We start from the raw sequence: 26,322 nt of genomic DNA, 5'->3' as shown, positions 1-26,322 counted from the left end.
AGAAAGAAAGAAAGAAAGAAAGAAAGAAAGAAAGAAAGAAAGAAAGAAAGAAAGAAAGAAAGAAAGAAAGAAAGAAAGAAAGGAAGGAAGGAAGGAAGGAAGGAAGAAAGAAAGAAAGAAAGAAAGAAAGGAAGGAAGGAAGGAAGGAAGGAAGAAAGGAAGAAAGGAAAGAAATCAGTGTAGTTGACTACAAGGCAAATACTTACATTTCTGTCAAATTTTGAAATAACTATTTGTCCTGTGTTAGGATTATAGCTTTTCAAAGCAAGCAAGCTTCATAAATAGGGAGATTTGGGGGCTACATGTGGTCCTCGATGTGTTCTGTTTGGGCTGCAGAGTGTTTTAAAGATTAGAAAGTTGTCATACAGGCTGGGCATGGGCTCATGCCTGTAATCCCAGCATTTTGGGAGGCCAAGGTGGGAGGATCACTTGAGCCCAGGAGTTCAAAACTAGCCTGGGGAACATAGTGAGACCCTGCATCCTCAAAAAACAAAACAAAAAAATAGCCGGGTGTGGTGGTACACACCTGTGGTCCCAGCTACTCAGGAGGCTGAGGTGGGAAGACCCCTTGAGCCTGGGAAGTCAAGGCTGCAGTGAGCTGTGATGGCACCACTACACTCCAACCTGTGTAGCAGAGCGAGGCCTTGTCGCCAAAGCACAAAGGAAGTTGTACATGCAAATCCAGATACCGTATTCTCTTGAAAAAATCAAAAGATGTGGTGACAGTGGTCTCATATCCCCTTCAAAGTCAGCAATCAGCCGGAATGCAGGGGAACAGCCAGCCCCTGGAGAATGGTAAGTCCCCCTCCCTTGTGGATGCCACTGAACAACCGTCTCACAGAGCCCGCATGCTGTCCTTTGGCTTCGAGATGTTTCCAAAATGACTCTCAAAACATAAAGACAGAAAGCCGGCCTGAGCTAGGGAGCAGATGTATTCAGAGCTGCCATATGTCACACTCTTAGGTGTAAAGATTCTCTAGAGTCTTTATATGAGAAAAGAGTTACCATGTGGCTTTCACCACGGTTTCAAAGCACAAGGATCGGGAACACACTATAATTTCCATATGAGGAGGAACATAAGAAGAAAGGGACAGAAACACAACCCGCCCAAATTATTTAACAGTTTAAATCTGAACTCCCCTAAAGGCTAGCACTCTAAAACAAAATGAGTCCTTTAGGATTTTAGGATCTTTGTCCTAAAGATCTCTGAACCTAAGAATATTTCATGGTGCCAAGCTTCCGTCCGACAGCAGCTGGGCATGACAGAGGAAAAAAGCCAAGACGTTCATACAGAGAAGACTACAGCAGAAAAGAGGAAAAAGGTGGAAAAAGCAGGAATGAAGGACAGAGAAGAAGGAAGATTTGGGGGCGAAAGGTGATCTGCAAAAGGTAAATAAATAGTCTCCATACTTTTAGTTATAGTTTAAAGCCATGCCCTTGGCTTTGACAGACGACCATTAGAAGGAACGGCTATATGAAGAACGTGTCAACACTAACGTCACTAAATCATTTTTTAAGGTAATTGTCTGTAATTCTGTTATTCCTTTTCATTTGAATAAAGACGTAGGTGATAAATTCTTCTTAGTATTTACGTCAGGTTATAGGGTAGGGGAAATGGCACTCCTGAATCTCTGGTGTGTTCTCTCATGTCAGAAAATGAGAGAAATAACAGAAATGTCCTTCCATTTTGCTTCAGTTCTCAGGAAACTAAGAGTTAAATTACAGTAAGTATATGTAACCAGATTGTTGGCATGCATACCTTCATACATTAAGGTAACACTAATTACAGTTACTGATAACTTAACTGTGTGCCAAGCACTGTGCAAAGTGCATTTGTCTTTTATTGATTTAGTTCTATCAGCCCCTCCATAAGTCAGGTACTGTCTTTATTCTCATTGTACAAATAAGAAAACTGAGGCTTAGAGAGCCTAACTGGCTTGTCCAAAGTCACATAGCTCATGGAGGTGCAGTTGGGGCTAAAATCTGAGTCTATGGATTTAAAATATTTTGTTTCTTCTGGTCTGCCTGGTCAACAGCCTACCTTTTAACATAAGAATAAAAAATAAATTAGAAAAATGTTTTTTAAATTTAATTTAACTTTCTATTTTTATTTTTTGAGATGGAGTGTCATTCTGTCACCCAGGCTGGAGTGCAGTGGCAGATCTCGGCTCCCTGCAACCTCCGCCTCCTGTGTTCAAGTGATTCTCCTGCCTCAGCTTCCCGAGCAGCTGGGATTACAGGCATGCACCACCACGCCCGGCTAATTTTTGTATTTTTAGTAGAGAGACAGGGTTTTGCTATGTTGGCCAGGCTGGTCTTGAACTCCTGACATCAGGTGATCCACCCGAATTGGCCTCCCAAAGTGCTGGGATTACAGGCATGGGCTACCAAGCCCGGCCTTGATTTTTAAAATTTGCCGTCTATTCTTTTCTTCCTCTAATGAAAAGATAATTTATTTTAAGAGTACAGAAGGAGAAAGACATGTTTCTCTTCTACCAGTTCTCTTTTTCTTTTCAAGGGGTGTCACATTAGAGAAAATGGACTTTGTGTGTATAGCCCAACACGAAAGTTGTTTTCACCAGTGATCTTTGCATGAAGGGCAACATATAACAGGAGGGGGTCTTCCAGAATACAGCTGTACCTACTGCTGCAATTACGTCTCTTGGGGGGAGTTGAGGTAAACATTTCAGGAGTAATGACAGAAGGATGGTGCATATTTGAGCACAGCAGGTTCTGTGCTCACTCTCTGTCCTTGCACTGGAGGCTGCAGAAAGTTGCTTTGATGCACAGTCCAGGCATGAATGAAACCAGGAAACCAAAGGCACAAGGAAAAAACTTGAAGAGGACAAGAATGAGGCTGGTTGGGACAGAAAAGGGCAAAGACTTAGGATAGCAAGAAAAGATGCAAGGCAGGTCCCTAGCTGCCAGATTGTTTAGAATGAGCTTCAGGTTAGAAAACATTTTATAACCTGAATAAATGTAGTTTTGCAGGTGGGCTCATTCCATTTGAAAACTGTTGTCTATGAAATGAAATTGGATTTTCCTTTTGAGTCCAGACATAATTTTGTCTACCTTGGACTCAGAGTACAAGGTAATAGCCTGGCGCCAGCTACTGGGAATCAGGTTTTATTTCCAGTTCTGTCACTAATTCTTAGCTTTGACATTCTGTGGCTATAAAAACACAAGAAAAGGGAGAGTCATTCAGTCACTTCAGCAACAGCAAGTTATTTCTATAAACAAGGGCAATCCTCAGCCAAATGGAAATTACTAGTTTTCCTTCTTGTACAGATTCTTATGTTTGTTTGTTAGTTTATATAGTAAGTGAAATAGTCTCCTAGAATGTCAAAACATTAGGCACAATAACAAATATCTCTAAACATCCAAAACCTTATGGACAGCCAAATGCTTGATGTCAAATTAGGAAAGCCTCATTCATAACTGCCAGTAAATATGTTTAGGGATGAACATGAGAATTATTGAATCCCTCAGCACTGAAAGCAGATGTCATAATCATCTTGTCTCATCCTTTCCTGCCAAAGAGGAGAAAAGTGACAACTAGAGACTTTCACAGTTGACTTGATCAGACTCTTATTCCTATAGTTGACCTTGACTCTATTTCTCACTGATGGTAGGGTTAGGACTAATATCCAGGCTTTCTACTACATCTCTCAGCCTCCTTCTAATGATAAAACAAGCATGTAATACGTTACACTAATTTCCATAAAATTGTGTCATATGTCAGTTTGCTACATATATATATATATATCTGAACATAACATACCTGTTAGCCACACGGTACATCCTCGGAACCCACCCCTTGTTCCAACCACTTGCCCTCTCTTATTCCTGCTCACATGGTGGGCCTGATAGACTACATTGGTGGATTTCTGCTGGTACTCCTATAAAATAAGACAAAATCAAGCACAGTATTAGTTAATAAAACACATATTCTTCACTGGAGCCAATATAAATCCATCTTAAACTTTTAACTGCAAAACTGATAGGTGTAACAACTTATACAAAAAATATTTTGAAAGAGACTCACGCTTGTCCATTCTAATATAATTTTTTTCATTTCTGCAGATTACCCTGAGCCATTAGCTACATATATATATATTTCTTAGCTGTGAGTCTACATACCTAAGTTATTCATTCTGCATTTCACTTAATGTTATTCATAAGCAGTTTTGCTTCCATAAAATAATTATTTTTAAATTACAGCATCAAATTTCATTGGTTCATGCAACACAATCTCCTAAATAATACAATTACAATACAATTCCATATTACATTAATAGTCTTCCCCCAACTGTATCTCTTCTTCTATAATTGGCAAACAGAATAACATTTATTAATTCTATTAATTTAGAAACAAACACTGACTTTAGAATACTCATCATGGTCCTTTGAGAGTATAATCCAAATTGGACACTTTTTGATTTTATGTAATAGTTCTGGTTGCACGACATTTTGACTTTTGCACCTTAGGGGAATGTCTTTGTTTCAATGAATGCATGTTCTCCCCAAGTCCTATGAGCTTGAACTGAGAACCCAAATACTCCAGTAGCTGAGGAAATACTAGGGTGGGGGTGGTTGATCCCCAGTCCCTATAGAGCCAGAGAAAGGCCCAGATCACAGTGAAAAGGGTTAATGTAAGTAATATCCCCGTTACTCCCATTCAGACATCACAGACAAGGCAAGAGTGAAGTCCCTGAACACACAGGGCTACTCCTTCACAAGAACTAAACTTTGCTTCCACTTTCTCAAGGGTCAGTGCATGAACTTTTTAATCTTTCAAAAAGCCCAGCAGAAATGGAAATGCACTTGTTAGGTTTGGAAGCTAATTCAAATATCAAATGTCTTTATTTTGGCTGTAATAAAATCAGCTTAGTGAGGTAAGAGACTACCTGATCCTGATTCTAAACTCTGACTGGGAGGTATAAGTCTGATGAATAAAAAAGGTAAAGTGAGCCAATAAATACAGTTTTTGGTGGACTTAAAAGAAAATAACATGTGATCCAAGGGGGGAAAAATCCATAATAATGGTTAAATTAAAAGGTTAGGAACTACTCATATATGTCTGTGGCGTGTAATTGAATTTCTAATGACAGACGGAATCCAGGTTTCTGAACTGTAAAAATCTATGAGCCTGTTAAATATCACACATGCATACCCACCAGAACTAAGAAAGCACCAACTTTTTTTAGCAAGAGCTGGAGGTTTTTGAAAACTCTGCCAGGTGCAGTGGCTCATGCTTGTAATCCCAGCACTTTGGGAGGTCAAGGCGGGAGGATTGCTTAAGCTCAGGAGTTTGAGATCAGCCTGGGCAACATAGTGAGACCTCATCTCTATGAAAAATAAAAACATATTAGCCAGGCATGGTGGCACGTGTCTGTAGTCCCAGTTACTGGAGAGGCTGAGATGGGAGGATCACTTGAACCCAGAAGGCCAAGGCTGCAGTGAGCCACTATTGCACCACTGTACTCCAGCCTGGGCAACAGAGCGAGACCCAGCCTGGGCAACAGAGCGAGACCCTGTCTCAAAAAAAAAAAAAGAAACCAAAATGAAAAAAAAAAAAGAAATGAAAACTCACCTCTTTTTGCTTTGGGAAATAGAAACTTTGTGAAAATAGAAACTAAAGAAGGCTACAACTAGAACTGTTTGGCAGTTCACATAAGATGACAGATATGAACATGCAAATGTCTTAAGTTCTCTACAAACATGAATGCTGATGATTCACTTATTCACTGTAGACATGCCCCAAACCGAATAGGAGGGAATCTGCTGGATTGGGACCAGGAAAATGGCTTCAAGACTTAGGGGGCCCTACTGGCCTTTCAGTGTCAAATTAGGAGAGCCCCATTTACAACTGCTGGTAAATGTCTTTAGGGATGAAAATGAGAATTATTGAATTCCTTAGAGCTAGAAAGGGATGTCATAATCAACTTGTCCCGTCCTTTCCTGCCTGGCCTTTTAGGGGTGCTAAGAAAGGCAGAGCACAGAGTGGGGATGGGCCTGCTAGTGAGACAGAGCCAGGCAGAGGGGAGGATGGCAGACAGAGCCAGGCAGAGGGGCCAATGGTCAGGGAACAGGCATTATCAGTGTTGGTGGGGGCCAAGAGGGAGGTTGTTAAAGGCACAGTGGAATTAGCTGGGTGAAGTTACCTAAAACCCTCTAAAGCTAGATGTTCTGCTCATCCCTTAAGCAAATCTGGTCGGAACCCAAGACTTGGAAGTGGGGGCATAGTCCCAGAATGTGGCAGATGATAACTTACACTAGAGGGCTCATATATGGGGACAAATTAGGCCACTCCATGAGATAGTCTAGCAGTATCTCCCCTGGGTGAACAAATCCCCTGAAGGTATTCTATTTTGGGCTTTGTTGTTGTTGTTGTTGTTTGAGACAGGGACTTACTCTGTCACCCCGATTGGAGTTCAGTGGTGCAATCAGGCCTCACTGCAGCCTCGAACTCCCAGGATCCAGCTATCCTCCCACCCCAGCCCTAGAAGTAGCTGGGACTACAGACGCACACCATCATGCCCGGTTAATTTTTTTTTTTTTTTATTTTTTGTACAGAGAGGGTCTCACCATGTTGCCCAGGCTGATCTCCAACTCCTGGGCCCAAGTGATACTCCCACCTCAGCCTTCTGAAGTACTGGGATTACAGGCATAAGCCACCATGTCCAGTCCCCTGAAGGTATTCTGTGTCCTTGGTGCCAAGCGTATGTAATACCTCAAGGATACCATTTAAATATCCTTTTTTCAATTTCCTTGTTAATTAATGCCATTAAGGTCAAGAATGTCGTATCTGAATATCAGACCCAAAAGTCAGTTCACTTGATTATTTACTGATTCTTTCAGTAAATGTTTATTGAGCTCCTGCTCTGTGCCAGTGGTAATTGGAAGCATTGGGAATATAGTACTAAACAAAGAAGAATCCCTGGCATCATTCTGGGGAGAAAGACAGACAGAAAGAAGAGGTAACCGGGGCTCCACTCCCTGAGGGAGGGAGAGGGTTTATATATATATATACACCATGTGAAGAAATGTAAAGCACACCGGCAACTCAGTAACAAAACGACAACCCGGCCAGGAGCGGTGGCTCACGCCTGTAATCTCAGCACTTTGGGAGGCTGAGGTGGGCGGATCATGAGGTCAGGAGTTTGAGACCAGCCTGGCCAATATGGTGAAACCCCGTCACTACTAAAAATACAAAAATTAGCCAGGCGTGGTGGCACTTGCCTGTAATCCCAGCTACTCGGGAGGCTGAGGCAGAAGAATCACTTGAACCCAGGAGGTGGAGGTTGCTAGTGAGCCGAGATTGCGCCACTACACTCCAGTCTGGGTGACAGAGTGAGACGCCATCTTAAAAAAAATATAAAGAAAAAAAAAAAAAGAAAACCCAATGTTTTAAAATGGAAAAAGATTTGAACAGTCACTTTACAAAGGAAGATATACACATGGCCAGGAAAGAACCATGAAATGATTAATGTCATTAGTCATCCAGAAGAATGCAAATTAAAACTAAAATGAGAGGTCACCGATAACATCTAATGGCAGCAAGGATGTGTTCTCGTATTTTGATGGTGGAGGTGTGAAGTGGGACAATAATCCTGGGAAAAAAATCCTGACATTTACATTTCCCTTCCCCATGACTCAGCAATTCCATTATAGACATCTATTCAAGAGAAATAAAAACGTGTCCACAAAAAGACTTATACTAGAATGTCCTTAGCAACTTTATTTGACTCAAAACTGGAAACAGCCAAGTGTCCATCAATAGGAAAATAGAAAATAAACCAACTGAAAGTGTAGAATACTTATATAATGGTTATACTATTCAACAATCAAAAGGAATGGACTATTAATACATGCAATATGGATGATAATGAATGGAAAACATTACGCTGAGTCAAAGAAGCCTTATCCAAGAAAACAACGTATTATATATGATTCCATTTGCAAGAAGTCCCAAAATACGGAAAACTAATGCACTAATTCAGAACTGCCGTTGCTTCTGGGGTGATGGCAATGCTTTATGTCTTGATAAGGGTTTGAGGCACTCACATGTATACATTTATTAGAACTCACTGAATGTATACTAAACGTGTATTTCGTTGTAAACTTTACCATGTACACGCACACACAGAGCTATTTTGAAAAGTAAGCAAACAAGGCTGAGTGTGGTGGTTCACACCTGTAATCCCGGCACTTTGGGAGGCTGAGGTGGGTGGATCACTTGACGTCAGGAGTTGGAAATCAGCCTAGCTGACATGGCGAAACCTTGACTCTACTAAAAATACAAAAAATAGCTGGGCAGGGTGGCACATGCCTGTAATTCCAGCTATTTGGGAGGCTGAGGCAGGCAAATCCCTTCAACCCAGGAAGTGGAGATTGCAGTGAGCCAAGATTGTGTGACTGCACTCCATCCTGGACAACAGAGCGAGACTTTATCTCAAAAAAAAAAAAAAAAAAAAAGTAAGCAATCAGATTTTAGATGGTGGAATTATATTGCTCAATGCTGCTGCATTTATGGAAAAGGACTCTGATCCCAGTCACAACATACTAGACTAAGGTGCTGCTGCCCACCTGTGCACATGAACATCCACTAAAATTTAATTTGCCTATAGAGACAGTTTTGTTTCCTCTAGTTTGGCTGTTTCTTCTTCACACAGGCAAAGATCCACAATGAACTCCAAGCTCTGTTAATCTTCTAGGGGAACTTTGTTATGATCTTGATAATTGTCTCCCCAGCAAGTTCTTCGTTTTTGAAAACATTTCAAAATTAATTCGAAGGAATGACTCTAACATAGTATTTAATCTCTGAACTTTTGGTCTTTGATAAGTGCATTTAAATTTTCTATTACTCCAGCAATGTTTAAACAAATAAATAAATACTATCAGATGGCCAGGTACTGGGATCTTTTGGTTCAGTCAAATGTTTTACTTCTATTTATTTCAAAATCGCCCTTGATGTTTTGCAAAAGGCAAACAAATAGAAGCAGATATTTTGAATTATACTTGAACCACAAAGGGGCAGAGCGGCCAAAACCTTTTCTTTTTCTTGTTGAAAGCTGTAGTCTCTGCTAAAGAGCCTAGGATGTTCTAAGCTTTGGAAAGAAAGTGACTGTCAGCAAAAGGATTCTCTCTATAGAAAGCAAAACACATATTAAAGGAAAAAATGTCTGTCTTGCTGTGTGTACATAGAAAACACACAGACATCCTCAGCATCCCATCTAACTCTGCCGCTTATCAGGAAGTGGCCCGGAAACACCAAAGTTAGTGGCATACTTCTTTCTATACTGGGTCCCTAAGACAAATTTGGTAAAAATCCCTACTTTCTTCCCATTACTGACCCAGAAAAACTCTCGGTAGCATGCATCAGAGTAGCATGAGTATGGATTTTGGAGTCAAGCAAACCTGGATTTGAAACCTGCTTCACAGCTGATTTGCCCTGTGACCTGGGGCAAGTTATTAACATCTCTGAACTTCCATATCTTTCTCTGTAAAATGGGGATAAAAATACTTTCTTCCTAGGATTGCTGAAAGGATTAAATAAGATAATTATCTACATAAAGTAGCAAAGAAAATACCAGACACATGGTAAGATGTTGAATCTGATCAGTCCAGGTGGCATTTAATCTAGTCTGGAGAAGTGATGGCAGTTTGAATTCTAAATCATTCAGGTTTAAAAGGGTTCTGGGGATCTGGGTCCACTCTAACCCAACTCTGGGGAGGATGTGGCACTCATGACCGAATCAGACAGTGGATAGGACTGCACCAGTTTTACACACATGCACACACACGCAAGCACACACGCAACGTTGTTGTCATTACTGCTGCTCTGATTATTAAAGCCTGGTCAGGACGTACCCTACACTAAGGTCCACCAGTTTGCAGTGTCATTCTACTGCAAACGTACTGCCCTTGTCCTGGCTGTCACAGAATCATGAACACTTCGTTACCTAGATGGAGGATGGCCTTTGCCCTGGGTTTGACCCATTAGAGTCCAGGGCTTGTCACAAAGCCCAGGGTGGCATGTGTGTCTCTGCCAGGCCCACCCCTCACTCCCATTGGCGGCACAGAAAGGGGACTGACAAAGTGGCTCCTAGAACTCAGGTGATGTGCCGAGGGTCGTGACAGAGAGCCTCAGCCTTGATTTTGCGTGACTGCAAGAGAAGTAACCTGGGGAAAAGACTAGATGGTTTCATGGTGGGGCGGGGCATTTCCAGAGCCAAATCCAAGCATGTGTCACAGGGAGAAGTGTCACGGAAGGGAGGAGGACTCTTGGGGAATGAAAAAGCTCTAAACCAGGTGTCTGGTGGAGCTTACCAATGCCCAAAGCTTTTTTTTTTTTTTTTTTTTTGACATGTTCATAATGTCTCAATTAAAAAAAACAAGCATGTGCCCTTGAATCCCCTCTGAACCCTACGCTTCCCCAGGCGGTGCAAACAAGTCCCCTTTACTTCTCTCATTACAACTCCACTCTGCCCTGTTTTAACTTGGCCTTCATTGCCATTGGGCTCTGCTTTCATTGCTCCCTTGCTGATTAAACATGTTCCAAATCTTCCCGCTCCTCAGTGTGCAGTTTGAAGATTATTTAAAGACCCATTTTCAGAAAGCTGCAACCCCAATGACTGCCCTATCAGGCCCATGGAAGGAGCTCCACTTCCATGTGCATTATCTCAGCTACTGCTCAAAACCTGGGAGACTGAACATCGTGACCCGTTTCCAGATCTGAAAACTACTGCTCAGAGCTATTGGGAAGGGGGCTGAAGTCCCACACCCGGAAGACACAGGATGTAGCCAGGTTTAAGTCTGGGTCTTATTCCTGCATAGACAGGACTCCTAGTTTCCGGTCCCCGTCATGTGAGCTCTTTGTCACTGCTTCTTCCCTGAGGATTGAAGGAGATAATACATAATCAGGCTTTTCATACTACACTATAATGTAAACAATTTAAAAATCATTCTCACTTCACTTTCATAACATGAGTAGCTTCAAATGTTTCACAATGATATATTTATTCCTTTCAGATTAGTTCTTTTGGATATACAACCCAAAGTGAAATTATTGAGTATCAAAATTTATAAACTATTTTGTAGGTCTCATTGTATACTGCCTGTTCATTTTCCAAGTGACAAAACCAAGTTACCAGGCTACCACGATATACCTACTTCTAAATATTCAACTACTTCTTTGTGTTTGTATTTTTACTGTTTTTTCCCCAGGTTGATTCGTACTTATTTTGGTAAGTATACGCCTTTTTCTGTGTAATAAGTTACTTAGGACGTTCGTGTGTTTGCCTCTTTGATATTAATTAACTACAATCTGGACAATGATCTCATCCACTTTTTAAAAATATGTTTTGGTCTGGGTGCAGTGATATACGCCTATAATCCCAGCACTTTGGGAGGTCAAGGTGAGAGAATTGCTTGAGTCCAGGAGATAGGAACCAGCCTGGGGAATATAGTGAGAGACTATCTCTAGAAAAAAAATTAAAAATTCGCTGGGTGTGGTGGCACGTGCCTGTAGTCCCAGCTACGCAGGGAACTGAGGTGGGAGGAGATCGCGTGAGCCCAGGAAGTCAAGGCTGCAGTGAGCCCTTATCACACTAGTGAATTCCAGCCTTGGCAATCGAGAGAGACCTCGTAAAAAAAGAAAGGAAAGGAGGGGAGGGGAGGAGAGGGGAGGGGAGGGGAGGGGGGGGGAGGAGAGGGGAGGGGAGGGGAGGGGAGGGGAGGAGAGGGGAGGGGAGGGGAGGAGAGGAGAGGAGAGGAGAGGAGAGGAGAGGAGAGGAGAGGAGGAAAATTATTACATAAATAAAAACATTTTGATGCTTCTTTTTTCTATGCTTTGTATTATAAAATTTTTACTAATTATATAATATATACTTTTTGTTCACTTGCTCTCCTTTTGGTTTGTACTTTATTATATATCACATATTATATCTATTATATCATATTAAAGAATATTTTATGAATATACAGAAAAATTCCTATTGTTGGTGTCTTCCATTTGATCATTAATCATACATACCTGGGCCAAAAATACTCTTCAAACTTCTAGCTACCTTGATACAATTAAACTGTACCAATTTTTTAAATATGAAATTATTATAATTTATTATGTGCTTACACGGATCAATTTTATTTATTTTCCATCATTACATCCAGGGATCTCAAATATATTACAATTTATTTCCCTTCTACTTTGGATGTCTTTTGATAGTTTGAAACTATTTCTAGAATTCTTATGTAGTTATAATTAACTTTTCTACTTTTAGTATAGACATCTATGGTTCTGATAGTTGTTTTTGTAACATGTTTTAAAATTTCAAAAATATAAAATTCATTCTTTTTTCTTTTTTTTTTTTTTTTTTGTTTTTTGAGACAGGGTCTCACTCTGTTAACCAGGCTGCAGTGCAGTGGTGTGATCATGACTCACTGCCGCCTCCACCTCTCCAGCTCAAGCCATCCTCCCACCACAGCTTCCTCAGTAGCTGGGACTATCGGCACAAGCCACTGTGGCTGGATAATTTTTGTATTCTTTTGTAGTGTAGAGCAACTGCCATGTTGCCCGGGCTGATCTAGAATTCCTAAACTCAAGCGATTCTCCTGCCTCAACCTCCCAAAGTGCTGGGATTACAGGAATGAACCACTATATCTAGACAAAAAGCTCATTCTTTAAAAGAAAAGTTTCCGTTTTAGTTCATTCCACATTCTCTCATGGAAATGAAATTATGCAAGTTTTGTTGCAAACATACAATGACTCACTATCATTTTCTCTGCCAGTTTCTCTGATTCTCAAATAATCTCAACATTATAATACAGAAAAATGAATCATTATCCAAGGATGTTCATAGTAATATTATCGAAAACAGTGAAATCAGAAACAATAAAAATGTCCATCAATCAGCTGGATTATGGTACATCCGTATGATGAATAGGTGAGAAAACCGCTTACAGAGTGAGTTAACATTAATCTCGTTGTTAAAATATATGTATTTATATGTATAAGGCTATATAGAAAAGTCTGGAAAATCATGGAAAAATGCTAATAGTAATAATAATCATCTTGAGGGTTAGGTCATTTTAGGTAACTATTTTCCTGCTCTATATTCTAGTTTTCAATATTAAATTTGGAAATAAATCTATATTTAAAATATAAAGAATTTCTCAACCAGAAAATGGTGAGGCCAAAATGGTTTGATTCTTTGTTTTTTTTTTTTAGTGGCAAGATCTCAGCTCACTGAAACCTCTGCCTCCTGGGTTCAAGTGATTCTCCTGCCTCAGCCTCCCGAGTAGCTGGGATTACAGGTGCACGCCACCATGCCCAGTTAATTTTTGTATTTTTAGTAGAGACGGGGTTTCACCATGTTGGCCAGGATGGTCTCACTCTCTTGACCTCGTGATTGGCTTGCCTCGGCCTCCCAAAGTGCTGGGATTACAGGTATGAGCCACCGCTCCCAGACAATGGTTTGATTCTTAAAGTTCAAAGGGATCACAGATGTGTGGACACAAGTGAGTCCTGTAAAACAAGTTGCAACCAACAGAACAACAACCAAATCAAACCAACAAATAAGAAAATACTATTAGCCAGGCATGGCAACTCATGCCTATAATCCCAGCAACTGGGGAGACTGAGGTAAAAGGACCCCTCGAGCCCAGGAGGCTGCAGTGAGCCATGAACGCACCATTGCACTCCAGTCTGGGTAACAAAGTGAAACTTTGACTCTAAAATATATATATATATATATATATATATATAAACCTTGACATCCTGAGAGCAAATATTTAAGGCAATGAATCCCTTTAAAATATATAATGAGATGCAGTGAGCTCTACACTGATAATCTTTAAAGTATGGTCCATTTCACTTGATCATGTGGTGATTTGTGTCACCATTTAAATGTCATTCAGAGGATAAATGCCCATGAAGGTATAACAGCTTCTGGAAATTGATATGACAAATGGCAGCCTCCCAGAGAAAGGTGCCCTAACAATATACGTACATGATCTAAACAGCTGAACAGCAAGAAGGCTGTCTTATTCAACTTTGATGCAGTCACCACCAACTGGACATTTAAGGTTCAATTCCAATACTACGGTTACTGGTAGATAGGAAAGTTTTAACTGAATAAGTGTCACTAAATTAAAAATTCATAACATAGGGGTTTTATTGCTGTTTTGATTATTTTTTAGAAACGAGGTCTTGCTATGTTGCCCAAGCTGGACTTGGAACTCTTGAGCTCAAGCAATCCTCCTGCCTCAGTTTCCCCAGTAGCTACGACTACAGGTGTGCACCTCCATGAGATAACATGTTTTAAAAGGGATTTAACATGAAAGAAAATCTAGTTCATAAGTATTTTGTGTAAAAAGAGATTGTGAATAAAGGGAGCCAACAACAGATCATGCTAAATCCAACCCCGGGAATACAGTTTCACAATACGCATTTACTTATCATGCAAACAAGGCCTCCTGGAAGCCACCAACACTATAGGATTATACTTTGTGTTAAACTACTCTTGAGTTACAAGGGAAATAACCATATCAGGTAGACAGACAAAATATCAGCTGTGAAAATTGAGAGAAATGATTTGAGGAACTCCTGAAAGAGCAAATTAAATCATTTGTCGAAGTTACTGGGCAACAAAAAAATGATCCAAATCTGAAATTTATGAATTAAAATTGTCATCAGACCAAAAAAAAAAGCTTTAATAGAATTTCTTTAAGATCAAAAATTATCATTTTCATCAATTCCTGCTACAGAAGGTTATGTTGAATAAGTTAATGCTGTGAATAAGAAAACAATTTAAGGGGAAAACATATACACAACTAAGTTGATTTGACTTTTAGAAGCCGCTAGTAGGAAATAAACCACAGATTAATGTCAAAGAGATAAGAATTTGAATAGCATGAAAAAATTGCAACAATGACGACAAAGAAAAAAACAGATGGAGGTCATATTTATGGCATCTTTTAAAAAAAATTCCACATGACTTTTTACAGTATTTAATTTTTTCCCAAAACATCTGAAAAACATGCAGATTGTTGGAAAACCCTAGAGGACAAATTCAGACAGTTTGCAAGCATCATTCAGATGTTTGCCAAGAAAAGTAAAGAAGCCCCTCTCCTCATGGGACTGTGCTATTAGAGGTCTTGTACACTTTCGGTCCTCTATCTACCACATACGCTGGATGTCAATCCAGAGGTCTGTGCAGTGGTTACAAACAAGGCATTATCTGGAAGAGAAGAGACTATGGAGTTTCCATTGGATGATAAACCACCTAGCTCTGGCTTTTTCAGATACCCTGCCGGAAGGAACAGGTTTATGACACTGAAGAGCTTTGGCTGCATCTTTCACTTGGAATCATAACCATATGTTCTGTGCTTTCCGTCTTGGTTCTGCTCATATGCTCTGGAGTCTGCCTTATTTTCCTTGGACTGCCGCCTCTCAGTGAAATTGCTTGAAGCAGCTCTTCCTCTGGCTCCAGTCTCCAGCTGGTACAATCTATGTAACTAACCTTGGACACACCCCGACGGCAGCTCCTCGCTCCCAGAGCACAGGTGAGCCACCTCTCCTTGGCACCCTCCTTGGTGCTCTCCAGGTCAGGGTTCTGCGTCTGGCTGAGTTGGAACTTCACCTCCCCACAGGGAGTGCAATGCAGGATCGAGTGAACCCAGATGCCAGGGTGGAAGCCTGACAGAGACAGTTGCTAGGAGCTGCCAATCGGCCGGGATACACACTAGGTTGACTGGAGCCCTGAGCCTGCCTGACCTTCATATTTACCATAACCATGTTAGTTTTTTGACTATTCTAATCACCAGGAAAACACCACCCAAACTCCACGAGGGGCATTCTACAAAGTGTCTGACCTGTACTCCTCAAAACTGTCAAGGTCATCAAAACCAAGGAAAGTCTGAGAAACTGTCACTGCCAAGAGGAACCTAAGGAGACAAAACTAAATGTTACATGGGATAGGATCCTTGAACAGAAAAATATTAGGTGAAAATTAAGGAAATCTAAAGAAAGTATGGACTTCAGTTAATGACAATGTATATTTGGTTCATTCATTGTAACAGATGTACCGCACTAACGTGAAAGTTACTAATAGGGTAAACTAGGTATTAGGGTACATGGGAACTCCTTGCACCATCTTCTCAACTTTTCTGTAAATCCAAAACTTCTAAAAAAATTAAAAGTCTAACTGTTTAAAAAAGTGCATTTTAGTAAGATTTAGCAGCAAACAAAATCATGAAAACCTAAACATTTCATAATCATTCAGTTTCTGCATTGCTGGATTCTTTATCCTTCCTGATCACATTTCTTACAATAGGTAACTTTATTATTTTACTTTTAATTTAAGGGTTAAAGTTGCTTGGAGTTATATGAGAAATCCTTTCATAAGCATATCATGAAATAAAGCAGAAAAAAAACAGAAAAATTAATGGACAAGACACTGGTAACAGCTGGGTGCGCATATAACAAGTATGGGCATATCTTTGATATTTACGGACAACATTTTAAAATATCACAACTGATATTCTGGTTTGAGAGAAAGTCAATGAGACCTAGAAGTGCTCTCTTCAGAGTCCCTTTTGTCTCTCCAAAGTGGAGGTGAGATTAATTTTCATTCAGCCTTCTCTATGTCCTCAAGCCTCCTATTATAACATACATAGCCTTTAATTTTCCATATAGAGAGAGCCCAGTAAATAAAGAGAAAGGAGGAGAAAGAAGGAGATTTGAAACTCCACAGAAGGGCAAATACTCAAAAGACCTATGTTTTTTGCTTCAGAAACAGAACAGCGCAAGAGAAGCAATTAGACAGAGAATATTGCAGGGTAAAAGAGCAAATATTTTTGGACCAAATAATCCTGAAATTGCATCCAGCCCCAGAAAGGACCTAAGATGGAGAATTTCATAGCTGAAGTTGAGAGTGTATATGTGTGTGGAGCTATTTCCCAGGACCTCAGGAGAGGGGTTTCCATGCCCACAGATGCTCACAGATCTTCACACCTGGGCTCAAAAGCCATCATGTGAAGCCAGATTTGGATGGAGATAGCAGGTGGAAAGACAGTGAGGCCAGGGGAAGTTTAGATTTCATGGCTATCCTGGGGGTAGCAATACTCCTGACCTGTGAGACTGATATTTTTAAAAAGCATCTCCTTATGGAAAAGGGCTCTTCATGATAAAACGTTTCCAAAGTCCAGATAACTAGTTTCCAAATTCACCCTTGGAACATGGCTTGCTCTTAAAACGACGATGAGGGTTTATAGGACCTACTGCTCTCCTTCCTCTCTAATTATGTATCATTGATCTAATTATGTACCAACACATCCTTTGAGTCTTTCTTCATGATCTCTATCACATAAGAACTTTCTTGCAATTTCCACTGTCAGCATTCTGACTTACACTCTTCATGTCTTTATGGCTGTGACTTCCACTTCAACCTTCAGTCTTATCCCACAGTAGGTGGTAAGCTGGCTGCCAAATGATGTTCAGCCTTGGTCCTGACCCAGGTGCCTCAGTTTGTGTCACATTCTGTAGCAGAACTTGTTGCGGGTCCTCCCCTTGCCTTTTGCCCCCTAACCTGCACATTTTTTTATGTATAGGCTGCTATGGTCTAATTATTTTTTTGTTCCCTTTGCCCTTTATATTCGCTTGCGGAAAACATAATGCCTAATGTGATAGGATTACGTTGGGCCTTTGGCAGGTAATTAGATCATGAGGGAGGAGCCCTGATGAATGGAATTAGTGCTCTTACGAAGAGGCCCCACAGAGCCACCTGGCCCTTTTTCCTCCACGTGAGCTTATAGCAAGAAGGCAGCCCTCACCAGACACTGAATCTGTCAGTTCCTTGCTGTTGGACTTCCCAGCCTCCAGAACGGCAAGAAATAACTTTCTGTTGTTTATAAGCCATCAGGGTATGGTACTTTGTTAGAGCAGCCTGCATGGACTAAGACATTGCTGCATTTCACTCCTTAGACCCTCCTGATGCTATAAACTGATTCTCCAGCCCTGGTCTTTGCCTCTCTTTGTGACTATGCTTTCCTTCTAGCTACCCTGCCCTCCATTGCTGTGTGTAAATATCCCCCTTGGTCTGGCCTAACTTTTTGGACCTATTCCTGAACACAGTCCCCCATGAGCCCTACTCCTTCTGGATTTCCTCAAGGTTGTAAAGCAGCCATCACATCATTTCCCTGCCTGGCCCAGAGCCCCTTTACTGATTTCCAGCTCTATCACCTCTTTTTCCAGTTGACAATCAGGTTAATTTTCTAAAACACCCTTAAATCATGTTACTTTTATATCCAAAACTTGTAATGGCTTCCTATAAACCACAGAACAAAGTCCTAATTCTTAGCTTGGAACTTAAGGCCCTCTGCTAAACCGGTTTCATTTACCTTTCAGCCATATTTTCTACTCTCAGATAACAGAACTTCTGTTCTCAGCAGCAGGTCTGTTTATGATTTCCTGAACACAGCTTGATCATTCTGGCTTTGCACCTTTTCTCATTCAGCTCTTCCCACTGGAACCATTTCTCTATGCCTCCAACTATCCACATACCGCCTGTTCTCCAAGCAGCACAAACCCCAGGGGCACTGGCTGCCTTCCTTGATGCCTCTTCCCTAAACTCCTGTAGCTATGAGATCCTGTGGCACTTTGCCTGGGTGGTGTAGACTTGTGCCTTATGTTTTCTAGATTTACAGACTTAAGTCTGATGTTGTAGATGTCATTGTCAACCCCACACAGAAGAGGCCATAGCTTATACAGCTTTGATTTCCTGGTAAGATTCAGCTAAGAGGAAGTAATATAGATTTTAAGGTTGGACAGTTTAGAATCAGTTCAAATTCTGCCTCCCCTAGAACCTTGAACAAGCTAAGCCTGACCTCTCTAAATCTCATAAAACTGTGGGATTATAGTTCTTGCTAATATTTGCAAGGATGAAAAGAGATGATGTGGAATACTTGCACTTATAGTAGGTATTCATTACATATTTGTTGAATGAGTAACCGAAGTTTAATAAACGTTTTGTTGGTTTGTTAACTGATGTGAATATCCTTAAACTCCTCTAGTGTCAGTACTCAATAAAATGCCATGTTCCAAACTTTAGTTACAGTCACTTCTATGTTCTGTGCTAAAGACTTCTTTAAGTGAGACCCGCTGTGACGTGTCTTCTTATAGGCCCCACCACAAGAAAAAGCCAAAGCAGTCCAAACGTTTAAAAGAACGAACTCCCATTCACAAATGCATTTGTAAAATATCCTTTGAAATCAGCATCAAATAACTATGTGCTATTGCAATTATAGTTCTGGTGTGCTCTCCATATTCTATGATAATTAATTAATCTAATATGAACCAATGCATTTCAGTTAGTGCTGAAATCCAAGTTATCAACTAAATCTAAATAAATGACCGAACCGGACACTTATTTAATACACTGCTTTTATATGTCAAACGAGCCACATGCTCTGAACACATTCTCAAGTAGGTTATTCCACTGTTTCTTCCTCCATAAATATAAACAATCCAAAGAGAGCTAATTAAAATATGTATTATTATGAACTGAAAGAGTCCTTCAGTTGGAAATGACCTGAAATCACCATTCTGAAAAGTCTACATCAAAAAGCTGGCATATGCAAAGGTTGTTCACTCTCTGCTCGGGCACAATTAAATTCAAAATTCATTCAGCTGCTACTCTGTCTAAACACTATGCACCAGAAGGCAGATTCCTAAGGCTAAGAAAGACCAACAAACTCATCATGCTCTCAGGTAAACAGATCACAGGACTTTAGTGTGGCCATGCCAGCCTGGCTCAAGGCCTCATTTTATGTGTGATATTCTGATGATTCAATTAAAAGAACTCAGGAAACTTGATCAGAAGGCACAGTCTCCCATCCAATCATCAAGAGTGGACCCAGGGAAGGATTCTGCCCCTTTAAGGGAGAGCAAAGCAAAGGGCATTTTTGGAAGAGTCAGATTAATGCCTTTCTAGAGACTTATTGTCATTATTAGTAGTAGAGGACTCAATTCACTATAATATGACTTCCGTGCTCACCATTATATTCAAATAGACGAAATGAATTACCACATGTAAGGTGTTTAAAACAGTGCCTAATCAACACTGGGGGTTATTATGATGATTATTGGCAAGATCTTCAGTGTTTATCCTCTTTCCCCTGCACACTCAGGGATCTGCCCAGCCACAGCTACAGACTCAGCCTCACCTGCTACCCTCCCTATAATGGCTTATTGCACTAGGGTCACCCAAGTGAAACCAACATACAGGATTAACCCGTTAGATTCTCTTAGGAATTTAAGCTGTACAAAATCAGACAACCTGTCAGTTATATGGTTGACCATTTAACTGGAGATTCATGTAGAATCCGGACTGGATTTGGCAAACCAAGGCATTAGAAGCAGAAATTACAAGCAGCCAGTAATCTCTAAAACAGCATCTGTCTTCCATTTCTTCCCACTGACCACTCTTTTCCGGAAAACTCCCTCTTTCTTCAGCTTCCAAGATAACATTCTCTCTCAGAGCTTTTCTGTCTTCTCATTGCTCTTCCATAGCCTCCTTGCCATATTCCTCTTTTCCTCCATCTCTCTTTAGGGTCAGGGATCCATAGCTCTGCCTTCAGCACTCTTCAACTCTTCCTCCCTACACCCCTCAGTGATTCGCACCTGCTTCCAAGGCTTTGTCTACCATCCATATGCTGTGGGCTCCCAAATCTCTATCTTCAGATATCCAAATGCCTAGTAGGTATGATCGCCCCAGAGCCACTGAAACTCAGCAGAATCAAGCTGGAATTCATGTTCCTATCATCACCCCTTGCTCCTCTTCCCATATTCCTCACCACAGCAATGACCCACATTTCTCTCCATTTTCTAAGCTAGTAGCCATCCTATTGCTTGTCTCCTTCATTAAAAAAATTAATCTATCAAGTCTTGTAAATTTTAGCTAAACGCCATTCCATCACCGTTAGTTAGCTAATTGCTCCCAGAAATCTTCCTGACAGCCTTTGAACTGGACTCCCTGTCTCTCTTCCATCAAGCCATTCTCTTCTTTGCCAGTAGAGTAAAATTCCCTTTAATTTTATTTTTTTTAGAGACAGGGTCTTGCTTACTCTGTCACACAGGCTGCAGTGCAGTGGCATGTCCATGGCTCACTGAACTCAAGCGATCTTCCCATCTCAGCCTTCTAAGTAGCTGCGACTACAGGTGCGCATCACCATATCTGGCTAATTTTTAAAATTCTCCTTGTTTGGAAAGTCTTTTCTCCTTGGGTGCTTTCTCACTCATTAAGGTGTGGTCTAAACATTGCTGTGAGGCTTTGGCTAATCTTCCCCTCTACAGACAGACTGAGCAACTTCCTCCTCTGACCCCACAGTATCCTGTTTCTACTGATATCTCATTTCCCAAACTTATCTAATTTAAGAATCTCATGGGCACTTGTTAAAAATACACACTCCCAGGACCATCCCCAAGAAATTCTCATTCAAGTGGTTGGCGGCAGGGCCCAACAAACTGTAGGGTTTTTATGTTGTTGCCTTTTTTTTTTAAAGTGTCTCAAGTGATTTTAATGCTTAGGCAAATCTAGGTAATACTAACCAATATAAGAGAACGTAGGTTAAATATGGATTTTTGCTGACATGTCAGCCTGCTTCACCAGATGGGAACACCAGAGAGGCTGCTCTGCTCATGTTTATCTTTGAATCTGTGTGTCTATAATACTACAGGGGTTCAAAATGTACTGAATGAATGTTTCTTAAACTAATTTGTCACGCCCATGATAGTTTATAAACTCGGTTTGTTATTCAAATGTTTGTTATGGTCAAAGGTAGCAAGCCAGATGCTGAGACAGTCTTGGAAGAATATGGGTGCCAAAGTGGTGGATAGGTCATAAGAATGGGAAATATTTAAAAATGATCTTGGCTGAGTCACAGATTTGGGGACAGCCATACTTGTTAGTACTGTAAGATGAGTTCTACAGAATTAATAAAATTCACTGTGTAGAAAGATAGAAACTCTTGCCCCTCACCCCACCTCTCTCAATTGGATGTATGTTCCCTTGAACAAGCAGAATGGTACAAAAGTTAAGAGCATGAGCACAGGGTCATGATGGGTTGTGCATACTGATTCCACCAGTGGCCAGCTGCTGTGTGCCCTTGAGTAAATTACTTAACCTCTCTGTTCCTTCACTTATAAAATGATTGTAATAACAGCTGCTGCCTTACTGAGCTGTTACGAGGATTAAATGAGGAAATGTACATAAAAGCGCAGGGCCTGGCTATCAGTTAAACTCTCAATAAATGTTAGAAAAAGAAAAATAGTTGTTTTAAATGATAATTAAAATGGCCTTTTCATCTCATCTCTTACTGCTCCACCTTCACATTCTGCACACCTGTCAAACTGACCCCTGAAATTCCCCCAGATATCCCTGTTCTCTCTGGCTCCTGGACCTAGGCACCTGCTCTTCTTCTTTTTAATTATTTAATTATTGCATAAGTCACATCCACATGGCTCAAACACTGAAAAGATAGATACACGAGAAGGTATGCAGAAGTCATGCTGCTACTTCTGCCTCCAGCCCCATCTCGCCAGCCTCCCTCCTCCTCACCTCTAAAAATAGATGGCCATTTCTCTTGGTTCCTCACATGCCCTGTCAGTTTTTTATGCAAATGGCATAAATTTTAAAATAGGCATTTATTTGCTTAATCCTCCTTTTCACACTATTACACACCTTTTTCAGATCTGTCTTGGCAAATCTTTCCACATCAGTACAGAAAGTTTTCTCATTCATTTTACCCTTGCATAATGTTCTGGTGTATGAATATATAATATATTTAACTAGCTCCTTTTTGATGAATACTTGGATGGTTTCCAGTCTTTTCCTATTACAAACATTGCAATAATTAATAACCTTATGCTTAATTTCTTGCATGTGAAAATATATCTGTGGGATTAATTCCTAGAAGTGGATTACTAGGACAGTCAGTATGAACATTTGTCATATTGATAGATATAACTAAATTGTCCATCATAGAAGATTACACCAATCTATACTCCAACAGCAATAGATGGGAGTTTCAGTTCCCAACAGCATTGCCACAGAGTATATCAAGACTTTTGGATTTCTACCAATCTGAATGAATAAACAATGGTATTTCAATGTGATTTTAGTTTAAATTTCTACTACGAAGCTATATTGTATACCTTACACCTTTTATTATGTCTAGGACTGTTTGTATTTCTTCCTTTTTCTTTTTTGGACTCTCATTAATACTCTTTACCCCTTGTTCTATTCCATTATTTACAGGAGCCCTGAAGATATTAGGTAATCTTCCCAGTTCTTTATTTTATTTTTATTTTTTTTTGAGACAGGGTTTCGCTCTTTTTGCCCAGGCTGGAGTGCAATGGCATGATCTTGGCTCACTGCAAACCTCCACCTCCCGGATTCAAGCGATTCTCCTGCCTCAGCCTCCCAAGTAGCTGGAATTATAGGCATGCACCACCACGCCTGGCTAATTTTTTTGTATTTAGTAGAGACGGGGTTTCACCATGTTAGGCTGGCCTCAAACCCCTGACTTCAGGTGATCCACCTGCCTCGGCCTCCCAAAGTGCTGGAATTACAGGCCTGCACCACCGCGTCCGGCCCTCAGTTCTTTTTTTTTTTGAGACGGAGTTTTGCTCTTGTTGCCCAGGTTGAGGTGCAATGGTGCAATCTTGGCTCACCACAACCTCTGCCTCCCGGGTTCAAGCAATTCTGCTGCCTCAACCTCCTGAGTAGCTGGGATTACAGGTATGTGCCACCATCCCTGGCTAATTTTGTATTTTTAGTAGAGATGGGGTTTCTCCGTGTTGGTCAGGCTGGTCTCGAACTCCCGACCTCAGGTGGTCCTCCCACCTCAGCCTCCCAAATTGCTGAGATTACAGGCGTGAGCCACCGCACCTGGCCCTGGCCCCAATCCCCAGTTCTTTATTCATTAACTTTGTGAATAATGTTGTTTCTGACTTGTTTATGATGTTTGTTTCCATACAGTTTTTTTTTAATGTAGTCAAATTTATCCATCTTTTCTTTCAGGTGGAACTCCAAATATTCTGGTTATACCACTGCCTAGAGACAACTAGTGAAATTGAATATGAGTACCACTTCAAGCAATTAAGAAAAATAGAGAGTTATTTTGGTCGGTTTTACAAAGAAGTCTGAATAAAAAGGACTGTTTGGATTTTTGTTTCTTAGAAATTTCCATAGTTCTTCAGAGTTTTCCTATGAAGTAGAAAGAGAATATATAATCTCAGTTACAAATGGTATATTTAAGGTTTTACCATCCTGAGATGTGATGAATTTATAATTATATTGAATTCACAGGTGTGTTTTATCATTATCTTTTGAAAAATAATAAACTCTAACAATAAGTCCCACGCCTAATTGTTTTCCACACTATTGCATATAGTCATAGATGCCTAATTTTTAACTAGAATATTACATATTAATTAGCTTTTTATTTAGTGTTAGTATATATATTTTAATGAATTATAAATTCCTTAGAAGGCCTACAATAATTTTTACTTTATAGCAAGATTCCAGTTATACCTGACTAGTTGGTATACATCCATTTCTCCTTGATCAAATTCAACCCTGACAGAAAATGAGTATTAAATATACAGGACTTAATTGATTAGAACACTAGAAGAAAAGTGTATATGAAAGAAAATAGATGACATTGTCCAATAGCACAGTTTTTAATTTAAAAAATTACATCAAATCCAAATAAAACTACTGTTTAATTTCCATTTAATCATCATTTTTGTATTCTCTCTTGATTCTTTTTTCTTTTTAAGAGTTTTTTAAATTTTTGACACATAATTGCACATATATATGAAGTACAAGGTGACATTTTGATACATGTATACCTTGTGTAATGATGAAATCAGGGTAAGCATTCCATCACCTCAAACATTTATCATTTCTTCGTGCTGAGAACGTTCAACATCCTGTCTTCCAGCTACTCTAGACGCTCCATTGTGCAATGGAACACCAGGACTTATTCCTCTTATGTAACTGTATTCATCCTCCCCTCCCTTATACTGTCACCAGCCTCTGGTAACCACTATTCTACTATTTCTGTGCAATCATCTTCTTTAGAATACACATATGAGTGACAGAACATGTTATTTGCCTTTCTGCATCACTTTTTGAAATGGAAATAACCTTTCATATATTTAGAATTTGAATCCTTCAACCAAGTGGGCTAGTCTATTAAGCAATTAACAAAATCCAAAATAAGATAGTATTAGTCACAATAACTTTTTAAATATATGAGCCTGTATTCCCACCTACATTATAAGTATCATCAGTTCATCACAGTCCATACTTATTTTATCATTTTGATTAATTTTTTCAAAATATATTTATTGAGCATCAACTATATGCCAAAGACTGTACTCGGGGCTGTGAGGATAGTGGTGAAAGAGACACACACAAGGCCTGCAGCTCCTAATGTCACCTCTGACTCTAACCATCATGCCCAAAGTACTCAGCAAATACGAACTGTTGAAATTGTGCTGAAAATATATTGCAAACCTAGTTAAAATGACCAGATTTAACATATAAAAATATAGGATGCCCCATGCAATATTTGAGACATACTTACATTAAAAAAATTATTCCTTGTTTATCTGAAGTTCAAATTTAGCTGGATGTCCTGTGTTTTATCTAGCATCCTACTAAGTGTTTATTTCTCAGAAGATAAACCCTCACCTTGCATTTATTCCATGCCTAGGCCATGTGAACTCTGAAGATGTTTCTCACTGTTCCTCATGCTATTTTATACTCCATTTACAAAAATTCTCTCTTCAGGAATTCTTTTCAAAGGAATGCCTGTCTTCTCTGATGTTAATCAGAAGGGATGGTTTAAAAGCCTTGGTTCCAAATTGCTAGTTGGTAAAAACAACTAAATCACGGGACAACAGTAAGTGTCGTCTCGGGAGTTGACAAACAGTTCTGAAATTGTAGACATAGCAATTTTTCAAAGTTTAGATAATTTTCCCACCAAGACCTAAGAACATTCAGAATTCACACATAACCTTGACATTAGGTATGAGGTGGTCCACTGGCTAGGAGGTGGCTGAATAGGATACAGAATCCCAGGAGCGGGTGTGTGGACTGGGTGTGAGGCGAGCTATACGAAGACCTTGGAGGGGGAAGAGGAGGTGATTCCAGACTCCAGAATGACAGGATTCAGACGTTCCTAAATAGCTGCACCCTCCCCCTCTATTAACCAATGGGTAAAAGGTCCTCTTTTTTTTTTTTTTTTTTT

General features: G+C 40.1%; 1 protein-coding gene across 4 annotated transcripts in view; it reads right to left on the bottom strand.

Moving 5' to 3' along the window:
* Nucleotides 1–26,322, bottom strand: part of PAPSS2 (3'-phosphoadenosine 5'-phosphosulfate synthase 2) — a 97,966-nt gene that overhangs the window by 37,856 nt on the left and 33,788 nt on the right. For 3 of the 4 annotated variants that reach the window (XM_011990293.1, XM_011990291.1, XM_011990294.1), the window contains one exon: nucleotides 3,782–3,899. In XM_011990293.1, the coding sequence (XP_011845683.1) occupies nucleotides 3,782–3,899 (118 nt within the window). Of the gene's footprint in view, nucleotides 1–3,781; nucleotides 3,900–4,027; nucleotides 4,076–26,322 lie in introns of those variants that run through there. The other variant, XM_011990292.1, reaches the window with a different exon arrangement.

Source organism: Mandrillus leucophaeus, unplaced genomic scaffold (genome assembly GCF_000951045.1).
Source record: "Mandrillus leucophaeus isolate KB7577 unplaced genomic scaffold, Mleu.le_1.0 Scaffold376, whole genome shotgun sequence".
Classification (NCBI taxonomy): Eukaryota; Metazoa; Chordata; class Mammalia; order Primates; family Cercopithecidae; genus Mandrillus; species Mandrillus leucophaeus.
The sequence above is the reverse complement of the archived record's forward strand: the minus strand, read 5'-3'. Positions and strand labels throughout refer to the sequence as shown.